Source organism: Dermacentor silvarum, chromosome 4, assembly GCF_013339745.2.
Source record: "Dermacentor silvarum isolate Dsil-2018 chromosome 4, BIME_Dsil_1.4, whole genome shotgun sequence".
Classification (NCBI taxonomy): domain Eukaryota; kingdom Metazoa; phylum Arthropoda; class Arachnida; order Ixodida; family Ixodidae; genus Dermacentor; species Dermacentor silvarum.
This window is the reverse complement of record NC_051157.2, coordinates 108,325,482-108,340,403: the sequence shown is the minus strand read 5'-3', so window position 1 is coordinate 108,340,403 and position 14,922 is coordinate 108,325,482. Positions and strand designations below refer to the sequence as shown.

Sequence of the window (14,922 nt, the reverse complement as noted above, 5' to 3'; positions counted from 1 at the left end):
ACAGAAGTCGGATATAGAGAAACGCGATGGGTTTGCCATTAGAACCGGCCACGTATATTTCGGAACCAGCCATGTGCCTGCAAGAATTTCATAGCAAATTTTCATGACCTTGTGAATTGAACCGGCGCTGAAAATGCAACCAATCATTTCAACGGCTCCGCTCGCCAGCACACCCATCTATACGTGTTACCGGGCTTTTACCCGGTTCGTGAGGTAACGCCAAGGATGTCTGATGACGCGGGTGGGGAGCCTGTTGCTCACATTATCGTATATCAATTGTTTGTTACTGATCTATGGCAGACTTTATAAGACTGTTACTTCAGAAATCTATATTAGAATGCTTCTTCATATGTAATGCCTATGGCTTCTCCACAGGTAAATGTAATCATCAAAATTTCCGAAGTACATCATAAAACTAACACAACTTATTTCCCCTATTCCTCTAGATCCAATGCTGCACAGTCTGCAGTATCGTTTCCCCCAAGCATGTCTACACTTCCATGCCAAAATTGGCATTGAAATGTACGAATGTATGACTTAACATGACTGATAGGTCATGACATCAATACCGTCACATGCTCGTCAGTTACGCCACGATTAACGATAATAAAATCACGTGTGGCGCATACCCGCATTGATATGCAGGTATGAGCCAGGGACAGGAAAGAAGGAAAGATAGACAGGAAGAAAGAGAGGAAGAAAGAAAGAAAGCAGGAAGAAAGAAAGGGAGGAAGAAAGAAAGAGAGAAGCGAAAGACAGAAATCACGTGTGGCTCATACCGGGACTTCACATTTGAGCTCTGCTGGTTTACCGTCTTTACGGGTGCATGGCCGGATGACGTGACGCGTGCGCAACCAATCAGGGTCGTTTGGTGTGTAGCGGGGAAGGAAAAGGAAGGAAAGGGAGTTGTAGCGCGCTCCGTCGGGCTTCTCTCGCCTCAGATCAGTTTTGGCGTCCGGATGGGAATGGCGCGTGGTGCGTTCCGCCGAGGAGCAGGCTGCGTTTGAGCAACAGCACCGCGAACTCACTCGAGAAAGGTCTCATCGTCGACGCGCCGATTATAGTGTGAGGGCTTCCGAAGCCCAGGCAAAATGTCAGCGAAGGGCCGCGGACCCCGAGTGGCAGGAGCGCGATGTTGAGGCCAAGCGTCAGCGAAAATTCGCCGACCCTGAGTTAGGGCAAAAGAAGCGGTACGCCTGCGAATACGTCTTCTTGCCAAAAGCTTCGCTTACCCCCATTTTCTCGACAGGCGAAGTGCTCTGGATTTTTTTCATGACTCAAGCGTTCTTTTTTCTTTTTTTTGTGTGCGGGCAGCTCAGCAGATCCGTATGATGTTATCGATATTCTTCGTTTCTAAATCGTTGTAGGAGTTCCGGAAACGAAAAGAAATGTTTTTGAAGGGAGGTCTTTACAAATGGTGCTACATATATGCAATGTTTGTAGAGAATCACTAGGTCTGAGTAGCTCCCTCGATCGGAAAGCGGCACCACAACAATGGAGTCTCCTTTCAGAGCACTTGTGAATGCGGCTGCACATAAGAAAATGCGGCATTGCCAGAATATAAATTTTACAAAACCATGCGTGACTCTCCGAAGTGTAGAAAAAACACCAACCCTGTGTTGTAGAAAAATGAAAACTCAGGGGGGAAAAAAGGACGCGGCGTGTTATTGTACACCGGCAGAAAGCTTGAACTGATCTCTGAAACCATGTTTTCATAAAGACGGTGCGTTGCGCAGTAAAGGGAAGATAAATAGCTGGCCGAAGCGTTTTATTGCCTCCGAAAGGGAAATAGCGGCTTCAGCATTTTTTTATCTCCTGTCATCCACCGATATTTCGTGTATTCGTGGGTTGTACAAACTGAATGCAGTGCTTCTTACGCGAGTGTTCAGCAGTCGTTAGGCATTGCTTACTTTTTTTTAATCGTCTGGGTTACCATGCGGCATAATGGCTGAACGAAATTGCATACAATCATGGCGGCCGTTTCATGCACGTACTCCAACTGCGACTCACGAAATATAGTCTTACTTATAAAGAAGAGGAATGGTTTATAGGCGAGCTTTTCTTTTCGTGAATTGTATAAATTACAATTGCTAAATAGGAAAAAATTTTACCGTTGCTGCTACGGAGCTGTATTATCGCGTGGGTGGGCAGAAATATTATGCCGTTGCTCAGGCGTTCCTTTCTGAATTCATAAGGGCCCGAAACACTGATGCATGGCCATGCAGCGTACAGTGCACACGAGGCAGTACAGAATGCTAAGCTTGCTTTCGCTTTCTAAAATTATGGCAGCAAAATGTGATCAGCTTTAAAGACAAAACATTTAAGTTTTTTTGTTACTGTCTTGATGCATGCCTAGAAGTTAGAAATTGTTTTCTTGTAATTCGGTCTAACATATCGACGTATCCATTAATAGCTGCATTCCAGAATTCTTACATTCCTTCAGGCTATTTAAAATACCATAAAATCATCCCTACAATATGGGTCTTCCTGAAATAGGTGATTTTGGAAACAGAGAACAGCACAATGTTACTGTTGCAAAAGAATGGGGATGTTCCACATACCACCGCTCAAAAACAAAACAAAAGAAATACAGAGAAGAAATGAAAAACACCAGCAGGGTACGTTTTGTTTCTTCCTTTCTTTCTTTCATTCTTTTATTATTTGGAGGCGGCTGTCTTCCAAATTAGGTTAAACAAGCGTAAGTTAGACTGGTATCAGGCGCCATCTGCTGCTCATAATGACTCACGCTTTCAATAAAAATATTTTCCTTTTATTTTTTCTTCCCACATTGTAGGTAGGGTAGCCTGGTTAACCAGGCTACCCTACGCTACCCTAAGCCTTCTATTTACAAATTTTCCTCTCTCTCTTTCAAGAAAACTTTCTCTTGCCTCGCAGGCAGAACACCTAACGGAAATATTGTGAAAACACTCACACAGCCGTTATTATATATATATATATATATATATATACCCATATCATCCAATAATTCAAAGAAACATTATGAATGAAAGTTGCAATTTTGCATCACTGCATTGCAAAACTTGGATAGATACAGCAGTAAGATTTCAACGCGTCTGACCGAACGTAACCTGGACAGAAGCAGCAGCAGGATGATAGCACGCGGACCTCAATGTCCGGCTTAAGCATTATACGCAAACTGTGGCTCTGCTTCGCGTCGTGTTTTTTTTTTGCATCCCCCTTTTTTCAGAAAGAATAGGCCATTGTTCTACATTTGCATAAACGCATTCTTGATCATTTGATCGCGCGGCCTTCATCCCAACGCTAAGGCAGGTGAGCAACGTCAGGGTTTTTAAGGATAGCCTTACCCTTCTCGTCATTACAACCACAATCATAATCAATACAATATAGTAATCCATGTCAAGACAAAATGCCTCCGAATCCCCTGATTTTGCCCCATCATCTAGTTCTCAGAAGCCCTCAAATATAAACGGTGGAAATAAACGACCGGGCGTCTTTTTCGTTCTCACAAGGTCCAACCTTTTGTTGCTCACTGTCGTGTTTTTTTTCTTAAACGATACATCTTGGTGCCTATATTTTAACTCTAATAGACCATATATTTTTGCCCTACGCATCATATGGTCTGCTCAACTCAATTTTTCTCTCTTCATCTCAATTAGAATATCAGCTACTACTGTTTGCTCTAGGCTACACTGCTGTCTTTTTGCCTCTTTACGTCCCCCTCACATCCCTCGATGCGTGGTCTTTAAGTTCTTCTCGAGTTTCTTTGTTCACTTCCAAGTTTCTTCACCACATCGAAGTACCGATTGAATACAATGATTGTACGCTTTTCAGTAAAGTACCGCAGTAAGCTGTGTGTCATTTCTTCATAGTGCCTGCCATATCCGCTCGAACTCTCCTTAAAGGTATGGCTCTTGTATGGCGAAGTAAAAATGACACGAGGAAGACCGGCAGTTTTGTTGATCTGTCGCCTTCAAAGTAGCTATTTAGGACTTCCACAGCTTACCTTTGTTTGTTCCCCCATGGTTTTATTGCGATAGCAATTATATGGACACTCAAAAGCAGATTTCTGCCGTCGGCGTCGCCGTCGCCGTCGCCGTGAGGTTCCGTATGACGTCATTTGGAGATGAAATCGTCGATCATCATCATCATCATCATCATCATCGCCGCGCGCCGAACGCTGTATGTGCGAGTGAAAGGGCGCGAGGGGCGCGTCTTTCACGGGGAGTGAACGCACGGCGGAGAACAAACGCGCGTTCTGCGCCGTGCTCGCTTAAGGGCTGCAGAAGTAGGCGTCTCTTTTCTTCTTTACAATCACCATATATGTAGAGCAAACGCGCCTTCTTCAGACGCGCGAGAGGCCGTGGGGGAGGGGTAGGGAAGGGAGGCGACGTTTAGCTGCGGCACCAAGTGCCTATTTATATCAGAGGCTCCGAGTAGTTCGCCCTGACTGCCGAAGTGAGAGGTCACGCAGCTCTCCGCTCCGACGACCTCGCCTCGTCAGTCGAGTCCGACTTCTCCACCTGCGCGGACGTGTGTGCGCTTCGCTCCGGCGAGTGCGGCACGAACCGCGTGCTTCCCGACGTCCCCGACGTGCCGTGCATGGCTTGCACGGGACCAAGGACCACGGACCCCCATCTCCAAGCTTGTGCTTGGCCTTCTCTGCTTGTGTGGCGAATCCCAGCCTGCTGGACCCGTATGCGCCCGAGTGTTTTCTTTTTTCGTTCACGCGTGCCACGTGTCCCTCACTGTGCGGGCGCTTCGTGCGCCACGTGTTTGCGCTTCGCGGGTGCACACCGCGCTTCCATCCTGTGCTGCCCACGTTTGTTTGTGTTTTTGTTTTATGCCGGGGTCCACCAAGACTTCACTGACGTATTTCCGTCACGGAAATACGTCAGCTTACAATGTACACGAACATAATACAAAGAAAGAAACCAGAAGAAAAAGTTCCACAAACATGCAAAATTTGGAAATCGAACCCACGATCTCTCGGTCCGCGACGATAGATCGCCGAGCGTTTAACCCATTGCGCCACAAACGCATTTGCAGAGAGCTACACAGACGCGCCTTATATATCTAACACTCCTCCGTGTACCCGCGCTCTTGCTCGGGGCGGTGCCGCCGCCTACGAGCAGAAAAGAGAAGTACTGCATTATGACACTAGACAGTTTTAGCAGAGCGTTGCTTACGCTCCGCTCCGCTAACGTTTGACGCACACCGCTGGCTGCATGAACTGCGTTGATTTAGCTTGTTTGACAAGCGCGTCTGCCAGAGACGCCGGCCACGCACGCTCAGCGCGGCTGTAAAACGGCAAAGCAACCAGTAGACGCACTCTAACGCTCCGCTCAAATGGCTTCGTAGCGGAACGTGGGCAGCGTTCTTCGTTCCGCTGCCGATATGAGCGCTGTGCGCAAGCGCATTAGCGTTCCCACTAGCGTTCCGCTGAGCGGCTCTGCGCGAATCGTTCGGACACGAAGGTCTGAGCGGAGCGGACCGTGAACGCTCTGCTAAAACTGTCTACTAACGCGCACCGACAGTGAACGCTTCGGTGGTCTCAGCACTACGACGCCTCGATGCCAGCATTCGAAGGGACGCTGGCATCAAGAAGCACTACCAACGCCACCTAGGTGGCGTTCACCGTACTCAGCACAGCGGAGCGTGGCCTCCGCAATTAGCTCTGAAAATGTTTCTGAAGTTGATCGCGGAGGCTGCAATTACGACGCGCTGTACGCGCTGATTTGACTCGGTGACGATTCAGTTACGTGCTTTGTCTTGCGCGTTGTATTAGTGTGTCAGTTACGTGCTTCGTCTTTCGCGTTGTGCTAGCGTGTGCAGCGTAGTGCAGCTTCCATATGCACGACGGTTGCTCATGGTCATCGACGTTGGTAGTCGTGATGGAGGAGACGTGCCACCAGGCGTCAGCGTGGGTGCATCAACGCCTAAGGGCGCTTTAGCCACAAAACACCAATAGACATTATATATCAATGTGCAATAAACATTACACTACTTCTGTGAAGACACGTTTCACTTTCGTGTTCTATACCGATTCCTATATAAGAGGGATCAACCACATTTTTTTTTAGCTCCACGTGAGCGCCAGCCTCCCCCACGTGCGCGTGCTTGTGCAGTGTCTGTGCGGCGAGCGATAGCCCGTCCCTGTGCCCGCAAGTACCCAGCGCCATGGAGAACTTCGTGTCCCCCTCCGCCCGAGCTCCCCGCAAGGGGCACCGACGCTCGGCTAGTGCGACGGCGCCTATACCGCAGTCCTTGGGCCTGGAGCTTCAGCTACGCTACGACGCCCAGGCAAGGTCTGCGGAAATCGTCGACCAGTGGATCGCAAAGCATGCCGCGGCCACCCAGTGCCAATCCGGCACGACCGACACTGCCGCCGACGCTCCGGCTCCTTCGGGAGAGGTCGGAGACGATTTCCCTGCGGCTACACAATCTCCCGCGGCACTGCAGCCCTCGGATACCGTGGAGCCAACCATGGTAAGCTGTGTGTATAAGCCCCGTGACCTCCGATGTGGTAAGCCCCGTGACCTCCGATGAGGAGGAAATGGATGAGACAACCACCCGGAAGCGCGGCCGAGACAGCGAGGATGAGGAGGAACTTCCCAAGCAGTCAAGCGGCCCCGGCGCCCACTCTGACTCAAAGCGGAAGCCTCTGACACCTCCTTCCACCCCTGCTGCTACCGAACCAGTCCCGGCCGCGGCTACCAGTACAGAGGGGCCTGCAGACACAACCGCCGCTGCAGAAAAGACCTCTCCATCTGCTGCTCCTGGCAAGCCAGCCACCACCACCCCTGGAGTTGCTGCTTCTCAGAAGACGGCAGATTCACACCAGCCTGAGCCGCGCAGAAAGGCGCCGCCACAGACCGCCGCTGACTTCCTGAAAAGGAACCAGCGGCCAGCCACTAATGTGGCTACTAAAAAGCAGCTGAAGAAAACGGCGAAGGGCAAGCACTCCCAACCGGCTGGCGCCCCCCAGGCCCGTTCCAGCTCGTCGCAGAGCGCCCCAGCGGCGACCCCAGCAACCCCCCCACAGCAGGCTGGCCCCAGACAGTGGACCCCTGAAGCCTCGACCAACCTGGCGGGAGCCAGTGAACCTGCAGGCAGCACCCCAGAGGTTCCTGACGACTTCCGTCTGGTGATGTCCCGCGCTGCCCGCCGCCGCAACAAAGCCACCGTGGCCCTGCCTGCAGATCCCGCAGTGGCAGGTACGGTCCTGTTCCGGCCCTCCGAGAAGGACGGCTCCTTTGCGAAGGAATCGCGCCTTGCACTGGCCAGCGCACTGGCGACCATCGAGGGAGTGACGGCGGTGCGTGTGAACGGCAAACGAAACGTGGTCGCCGCAGATGCAGCAATGCAGAGCTGCCTCGAGGTGCTGCTGGCCACCACCCAGCTCCGTGGCATCCCTGTCGCTGCCCGCCTGCCCGCGGACCGCACGAGGAGCACAGGGTTTGTCCACGGAGTTGATGGAAGCCACAGCGATGCCGAGCTACTGGAGGGAATCCAGAGTACCATCCCCGTCCTGGCTGCCACTCGTCAGGAGAGCACAGTGGTTCTCCGGTTCGCCGGCCCTCTTCCTCCTGAGAGTGTCAGCATCTTCAGGCTTCGCTTCACCGTGCGGCCAGCCCGCCCTCGCCCACTCCAGTGCAAGCAGTGCGGACGCCTTGGCCACGTAGCAGCCACGTGCAGATGGCCCAACAGCTGCAGGAACTGCAGCCGCATGCACCCGGCTACAGAACCCTGCAGCAGCCAAGCTCGCTGCACCAACTGCGGAGGAAACCACCCAGCCTGTACTCCTGCCTGCCCCAGATGGCAGGAGGAACGCAAGGTGGCCACCATCCTGGCTACCTCCTCAGTGCCACTGTCCAGACATGCAGTCCGGACAATGGTGCGAGAGGGCAACCCTGCGGCTAAACGAGTCAGCACTTACGCCCAAGTTGCTGCTGGCCACCGGAGACCAGCCCCCCAGGCACCCCAGTCTTCCGCGGCCCCCGGCGGGCAGCCAACCGCTCCCGCTGCCCAACCAGCAGCCAAGGCGACCCGGCCCCCGGCGACTCTTGCTGCTGACCCCAGGGACGCCATCATTGCCTCCCTGCAGCTCACCCTCCGAGCGGTGGGCGAGCTCCTCCCAGCGGGCAGCCCGCGGAAATCCCCCTGCCTCCAGGCAGGGGGACTGCAGGGAAACAAGGACAATCATGGCTAGAGACCGAGGAAGCAGTCGACGTCCACGGGTGCTGCAGTGGAACGCGAATTCACTGCGGCGGCGGCAGGCGGAGCTGTGCTTACATCTCCTCCAGGAGGAGTACGACGTGCTCGCACTGCAGCAGGTGTACGTGACGGCAGGAACCCTACGCTTACCAGGCTACGTAGAACACCTGAGCACCACTTCCTGCACTCTCGACACATGCACTGAGGCACCCTGCCGGACGGTCAGCCACGACCAGGGAGCGGCCCGATGCGCCGTGTTCGTGCGCACGAGCATCCCCCATGCTGCAGTTCCTGTGGACGACCTGGCCGGGGGCGCGATGGAGTGCTGCGCGGTCACTGTTCGCATAGGCTCGTGCGACACGACCGTGGCCAGCATATACATCCGCCCCCGCCTCGCCTGGGATGCCACCAGCCTCCTGCAGCTGGCAAGCCGCCTGGGGAAAGATTCCCTCCTGTTGGAGACGTCAATGCCCACCACACAGCCTGGGGAGGACGACGCTGCTGCACCCGTGGCCGTGCCATCGCGGAAATCAGCCTTCGCGCAGGCCTCCTGATCCTCAACAGCGGAGAGGCAACCTACGTTCGCCGAGGTGTGCGCACGGCCATAGACCTCAGTCTTGCGACTGAACGCTGTGCGTACACCTGGACAGTCTGCCCTGACACATGGGGGTCCGACCACTTCCCTGTCATCCTCTGCCATGACGGGGGTCGGGCCCCCCGGAGCAGGGTCTGATCCACGGTGAACTGGGCCCACTTCAGGAGACACTGCGCCGGCGATCCTGCGGATGGCGATTTCTTCAGCCACATAATGAACAGTGCCACGGCCGCCACCGTAGTGTCACGAGTGCTGCCAGGACGTCCTGTCCCTGACCTCCGGCAGCTGAACCTCTGGGCCACAAGGAGGAGGGCAGTACGCCGGGCTATTCGCACGGCTGACCAGGGAGACTGGACCACCTACCGGAGGCTGGATGCTGTATGCAGACGTCACGCCAACCAGCGCCGTCGGCAGAGCTGGGCGGGAGTCTGCAGCTCCATCTCCTCCGCCACAAGCAGTTCAACGGCGTGGCGTCTGCTACGAGCACTCCAGCAGGGCCCAAGCATCCGACAACCCATCCTGGCCGTTGCTGTATCTATGGGGCTGACGGAGACGGCTCTGGCTGACCTCCTGGCCAGCCACTTTGCCACCCGGCCACCAGTACCGACCCCTGATCCAGCCAGCATGGTGAGAGCTGCAGCAATGCACACCACCCACCACCCGGACTGGACGATGGAGTGCGTGGCTGCCCTATGCGATGAGCCTTTCCAGCTCCATGAGCTGACCAAGGCCCTCGACCGTTCCAGGCGGCGAAGCGCCCCGGGAGCAGACGGGATAACCTTCCAGATGCTCCGCAACCTGGCGGACGCTGAGAAGGCCCGGCTCCTGGACTGTCTCAACGCTGTCTGGAACAACGGCCAGCTCCCCGAGTCATGACTCACTGCCATAGTCGTGCCCATACTGAAGGCACGAAAGCCAGCCACAGCTCCATCGTCCTACAGGCCTGTCTCCCTTACATCTGCGGTCTGCAAAGTCATGGAGACCATGGTCCTGGTGCGCCTGCAGTGGATAGCCAGGGTGGTGGAGTTCTTTCCGGAGCAGCAGACTGGCTTCCGGAGTCGCCGCTGCACAGCTGACTCCATCGGCGACGTCGTATCGACACTGGAGCAGGCCAGGAGTTAAGGAGAGGCAGCCCTGCTGGTCCTCCTGGATGTGCAGAGTGCCTTCGACGGCCTGCCCCATCAGGTGGTGATACACGCCCTCAATGCACTGGGAGTGTCGGGATGCATGGAGCAATTCGTGCGTGCCTTCCTGACCGGTCGCTCGTTTCGAGTGCGCGTGGGCACCGCACAGAGCTCCCCGCGACCGGTCACGGTAGGCGTGCCTCAGGGATCGGTGCTGAGCCCCTTCCTTTTCAACGTGGCCCTAGCACGCCTGCCCTCATCCATCCCGAAGGGCCAGCGCTTCCCAGTGCACTGCTCAGTGTACGCAGACGACATCGCCCTGTGGACCAGCGGACCACGACGCAGCCTTCCTGCAGTCCGGACCTGCCTTCAGGAGGCCCTGGACGCCTCGGTGGGCCACCTAGCTTCCGTGGGCCTCACGGTATCGTCTGCCAAGACCAAGGCTCTCCTGGTGCATCCTCGTTCGGCCACCCGACGGAGCACTGCCTGTCTCAGCGTAGGAGGCACCAAGATACCTTGGCAGAAGACAGTCATGTACCTGGGACTGCAGATCGACCACCTGCTGACCTGGACTCCCGCTGTAAAGGCTGCCGTGGCCCAGGTCCAGAGAGTCCAGAAAGCCGTGAGCCGCATTTTCTTGAGGGGGCGAGGATGCTCGACATCCTGGGCGCTGCGTCTGCATTCTGCAGCCGCCACCTCCAGGCTGCTCTACGCCTTGCCACTCGTCACGCTGTCAGCAACCCGGCTGAGACGTCTGGAGCAGCTACACAGAGGCTTCATCAGGAGCGTGCTGGGGCTGCCCCGGACCTCTCAAATAGCAGCAACGCTCGCAGAGGCGGGGGCGTGGCCTCTGTCCCTCCTGCTGCAGCAACGTGGCCTGCTGCACATCGACAGGCTGGCCCACGCCCCTGACGGAGAACGCCTGTCGAGCCGTCCCTCCTCCAGGATGGGGAGCCTCGTCTACACTTACCTGGCAGTGGTCGGCCAGGTACCCCCAGCACCACGACTCCCGCCACCACACGAGAGGCCCCTGGTCATCACCACCTCGCTTGAAGGACACAGCAAGCGGCGATCATCCAGCTGCGTACTCCTTCAGGTGGCTACCTCCAAGATGGCTCCGTCCTCCCCGACCGCGGCTCAGCCACTGCAGCCTGTGTGGCCCCCGCGCTCGGCAGGGCATCGACCTGTCGACTTCCCTTCTCGGCCAGCTCCACCGCTGCTGAGATGGCGGGCCTCCACCTGGCCGCAGACCTGCTGGCAGCCGAGCCTCCTGGGGTACCGGTCGCAGTGGCCAGTGACTCGCGAGCTGCTCTCCAGGCTGTGTGCCTGCCGGAGAGGGCTGGCTTCAGTGCAGCCCTCCTGGTGACGAAGCTTCACGCCCTCCGTGCCAGTGGTACTGATGTCTCTTTGCACTGGGTACCTGCTCACGTGGGAATCCCGGACAATCAAGAGGCAGATGCCTTGGCCAAGGAGGCACACGGCACGGACACGGCACCCAGCCAGGCGGTCGTGTCATCGGACTACTCCAGGAGCACCTTGCAACGACTGCTGCTGAGCTGCCACCCCGACGCACGCGTGGCAAGGCGGAGCCCTCCGACACGGCTGCCTGACAGGGGACTGACCAGAAGGGAGAGATCCCTCCTACTACGCCTTCGGATTGGCTGCTGCTGGACAGCCGCCCGAAGCTTCCGCCTGGGAAGAGCAGACTCCCCAGCCTGCTCTATGTGCGGGGCAGACGAAACACTGGAGCACCTCCTATGTTCCTGCCCCGCACTCGACCAACACCGCAACACCATGGTGGCTCAACTCCGCCGCATGGGCCTACCTTCTGGTACCAGCACGGACCTGCTGCATCCAGCCCGCAATCCCAGCCAAGTGTTCAAGGTGGTCCTCGGCTACCTTGCGGACACTATGCTGGCTGACCGGCTGTAGGGACACCCTGCCCGAGACGAGGACGACTGCCCTCTCCCTTCCACCCTTCTCCCACTATTTCCTTCTTTCTCCCCCCATTCCCCTCCCCTCAGATGCTGAGCCGTGCTCCCTATAAAGGCTGCAGAAATATGCATCTTTTCCCACCCCGAACCTCTACTACTACTACTACTATATCAGAGGCTCCGGCAACAGTCACCAACGCCGCACGCATTTTGAGCTAACGCGGGCAAAACGCCGATGGCGTCGACAACAGTTCTGCGTGTTGCCGATGCTGCTGCATGTCCAAGTTTATACAACTGATAAAGCTAATATCATTACTCCGTATAGCTCTCTACAAGTTTGCTATCGCAATTGATGCTTCGCCTTTCAGGTGAAACTGCGACAACTTTTTTAATGTTATCACCTCTATATTTATGAATAAATATGTGTCAGATGTTGCCGCCTCCTAGAGCTCGGTGTCTTTTTGGAATACACCTAAAAAACATTTGAAATAATACTGACAATTCAATTAGAATAGGAAATTGTGAAGTCACAGGCTGTTTGCTTTCATCCACGAATAATTATGAATACGAAGCAGTGCAGGCTTTCTGAAGCTTGCTCGCGGCGATGCGTGCTGATATATGCCGGGATTGTATTACCGTATTGAACACTGTAATGTCGTCAAAACTCTCTTATGCATAGCCGTGAAAACGCATAACCATGCACTCGGCCGCGCAACGCTTGAGACAGCGAAGCTGGGCAAGCGTTGCAAAATGCCGGGCAAAAGTCAGGCAAAAGCGCCCAGCATTTTCCGGAAGTGTGAGCGAACTTTTCATCTTATTACTCATGATGATTATAATTTATTTTCTCGCGTCTCGGACTTACGACTGTCACTGCGCGTTGTATAGCGCAGCTTGCAACACCGACACCGCATTCCAATGCCGCAAAACCTCTTCACCTCTCAGAGCACGAGTGCACGAACACAGCTAGGAATACACAACACCTTGGACGAGCTTGTCGAGGCCCACCGGAGGGCACAAGAGCTCAGACTAACCCGAACGACAGCCGGCAGAGAAATACTAAATGCTATAGGTAAAAACGCTGAACCCTTGGTGGAGGACGTGCAGAAACTCCCCCCAAAGATCAGAAACACCATAACTATCAAACCTCTACCAAAGAACATGCATCCTTCCTACCACGAGGGTAGGAGAATAGCTAGAGCCAAAACTCTAGCAAAGAAATACGGGGGAAGGCAAGACGTGGCGTATGTTGATGCGGCGGCATACCCCGGCAATACCAACGCCTTCGCGATAGCGGTCTCCGCGGCAAACGGAGAACCGATATCAATAGCTACAGTCAGAGTCAAACACTCTAACGTTGCGGAGGAAGCGGCCATAGCACTAGCTTTAACTAACCCCAAAATTGAAACAGTTATAAGTGATTCCAAAACTGCCATTAATAATTACTCGAGAGGAAGAATCTCAAAAACCTCTTTCAAAATCCTTCAAAACTACCCCGAAAACCGGGGGGACGCGGAACTGATCTGGGTACCGGCTCACTCTGGCAACCCTGGGAACGAGGCAGCTCACAGTATGGCTCGAGGATCTATCGGCCGAGCCGTGAGCAACGACTCGAGCCCGGAACGCACAAAGGAAGGTCTCATCAGTTACCAGGAAATCACTCAGTACTTTAAGTTAGCTAGACAAACGCTAGCGCCACCTCACAAAAGCCTTACCAAAGCTCAAGAGGTTAAATGGAGACAACTCCAAACCAATACTCTTCCAAACCCGGTCCGAATGCACCACATCAACCCAGACGAATTCAAACCCGATTGCTCGAAATGTGGGCAGAGAGCCACAATGGAACACATCTTTTGGAACTGCCCCGCAGACCCCCCATCCGAAGAACTCCAGAAGCTTGTAGGCTCGCAAAAGTGGGAGACCCTGCTGGCCAGCTCTGATCCGGAAGTACAAGTCCGGGTCACAGCGCGAGCCCAAGAGGTCGCCTTCAGCACTGACTGAGGGCCATCTGGTGGGGTCGCAGAACCCATCACTCCCAGTACCGAGAATAAAGTTTTATGACTGACTGCACGAACACGCCAGCTGTAAACGAAGACGACGAAGCTCGAACTTAATAATATGGTTCGCATAAATGTACACTCTGCAGGCATGGCTGTATAGCCTAGTGGTTACGAAGCTTGCTTTGGGACCGGGGGTACGCGGGCTCGAATCCTGCCTCGGCAAGAAAGTATCTTTTCTTTCTTGGTAGTTTGCGCCTCTTCCTCTTCACAATCTCTCTCTGCTACGCACCACAAATTACGGCTGGCTTTAAACAGCTTCGCTGTTAATAATATCGGCTACATACTATATAATGTAAACCTTATAAGATTTGATCAGTAACTTTGATTCTGAACTGCGTTTTCACTAAACATTATGTATCAGCTATGTTTTCAGTACCAGAGAAAAACTACCGGTGGCATGCGTGCTGTAATAGTGAAGATTTAAGTGTAGTTTTGGGAAACACCGAAATAACAGGTGTGTCTTGGAACTAATCACACATGAATCTGCTACTTCATTCAAAACCTGGGTGAACCTATTGCTCTGAATTCATAAGAAGCTCTCAAGGCTCACCGGTTATAGGCCGTTATAAAATGAGGTTTAAAATAAAGATGGGTGTATTCAGGTTAGATTGTCACACAATGTTGTGGTGAATGTTCTCGCTTACTGCGCTCTATTTGTATTGTTATGTGCTCAGTATAAGCGATGTTGCAGCGATGTGATGTGATCTGGCACAGTGACCTCTTGGCGCAACAAGCCTCGAACGGCAAATGTAGATTGTTTTCGGCCGAGAAGTTGGCCCCGCAAACTGTATATGGCGTTCCCATGCCACCACAAGCCGCCATTGAAGGACGTATAGGCTTCTATGGCACCTTCGCCAGCATGCGTACACATACCTTGGTCTAACCAGCAGCAGCCAGGATTGAACGTGTGTGTGGTCTGACCCCTGGCTTCGCGTGGTTCGATGGTAGTTGAGCGTTCAAAGCTAGTCGAAATTAGCGGGACCCCACGGCTACTACACCGATAAGCAGGGTGGCCA

The 14,922-nt window shown here is 54.2% G+C and overlaps 1 protein-coding gene across 1 annotated transcript; it reads left to right on the top strand.

The window, feature by feature from the left end:
* Positions 1 to 6,535: 6,535 nt before the first annotated feature.
* Positions 6,536 to 8,191, top strand: LOC119448825 (nascent polypeptide-associated complex subunit alpha, muscle-specific form-like). The gene has a single exon (XM_049666515.1). It carries the CDS (start codon positions 6,536 to 6,538, stop codon positions 8,189 to 8,191), a length of 1,656 nt encoding a protein of 551 aa, XP_049522472.1.
* Positions 8,192 to 14,922: the final 6,731 nt, after the last annotated feature.

What these genes read in the sequence shown, in the direction of transcription:
- LOC119448825 (XM_049666515.1), top strand. Translation starts at nt 6,536, where the DNA reads ATGGATGAGACAACCACCCGGAAGCGCGGCCGAGACAGCGAGGATGAG.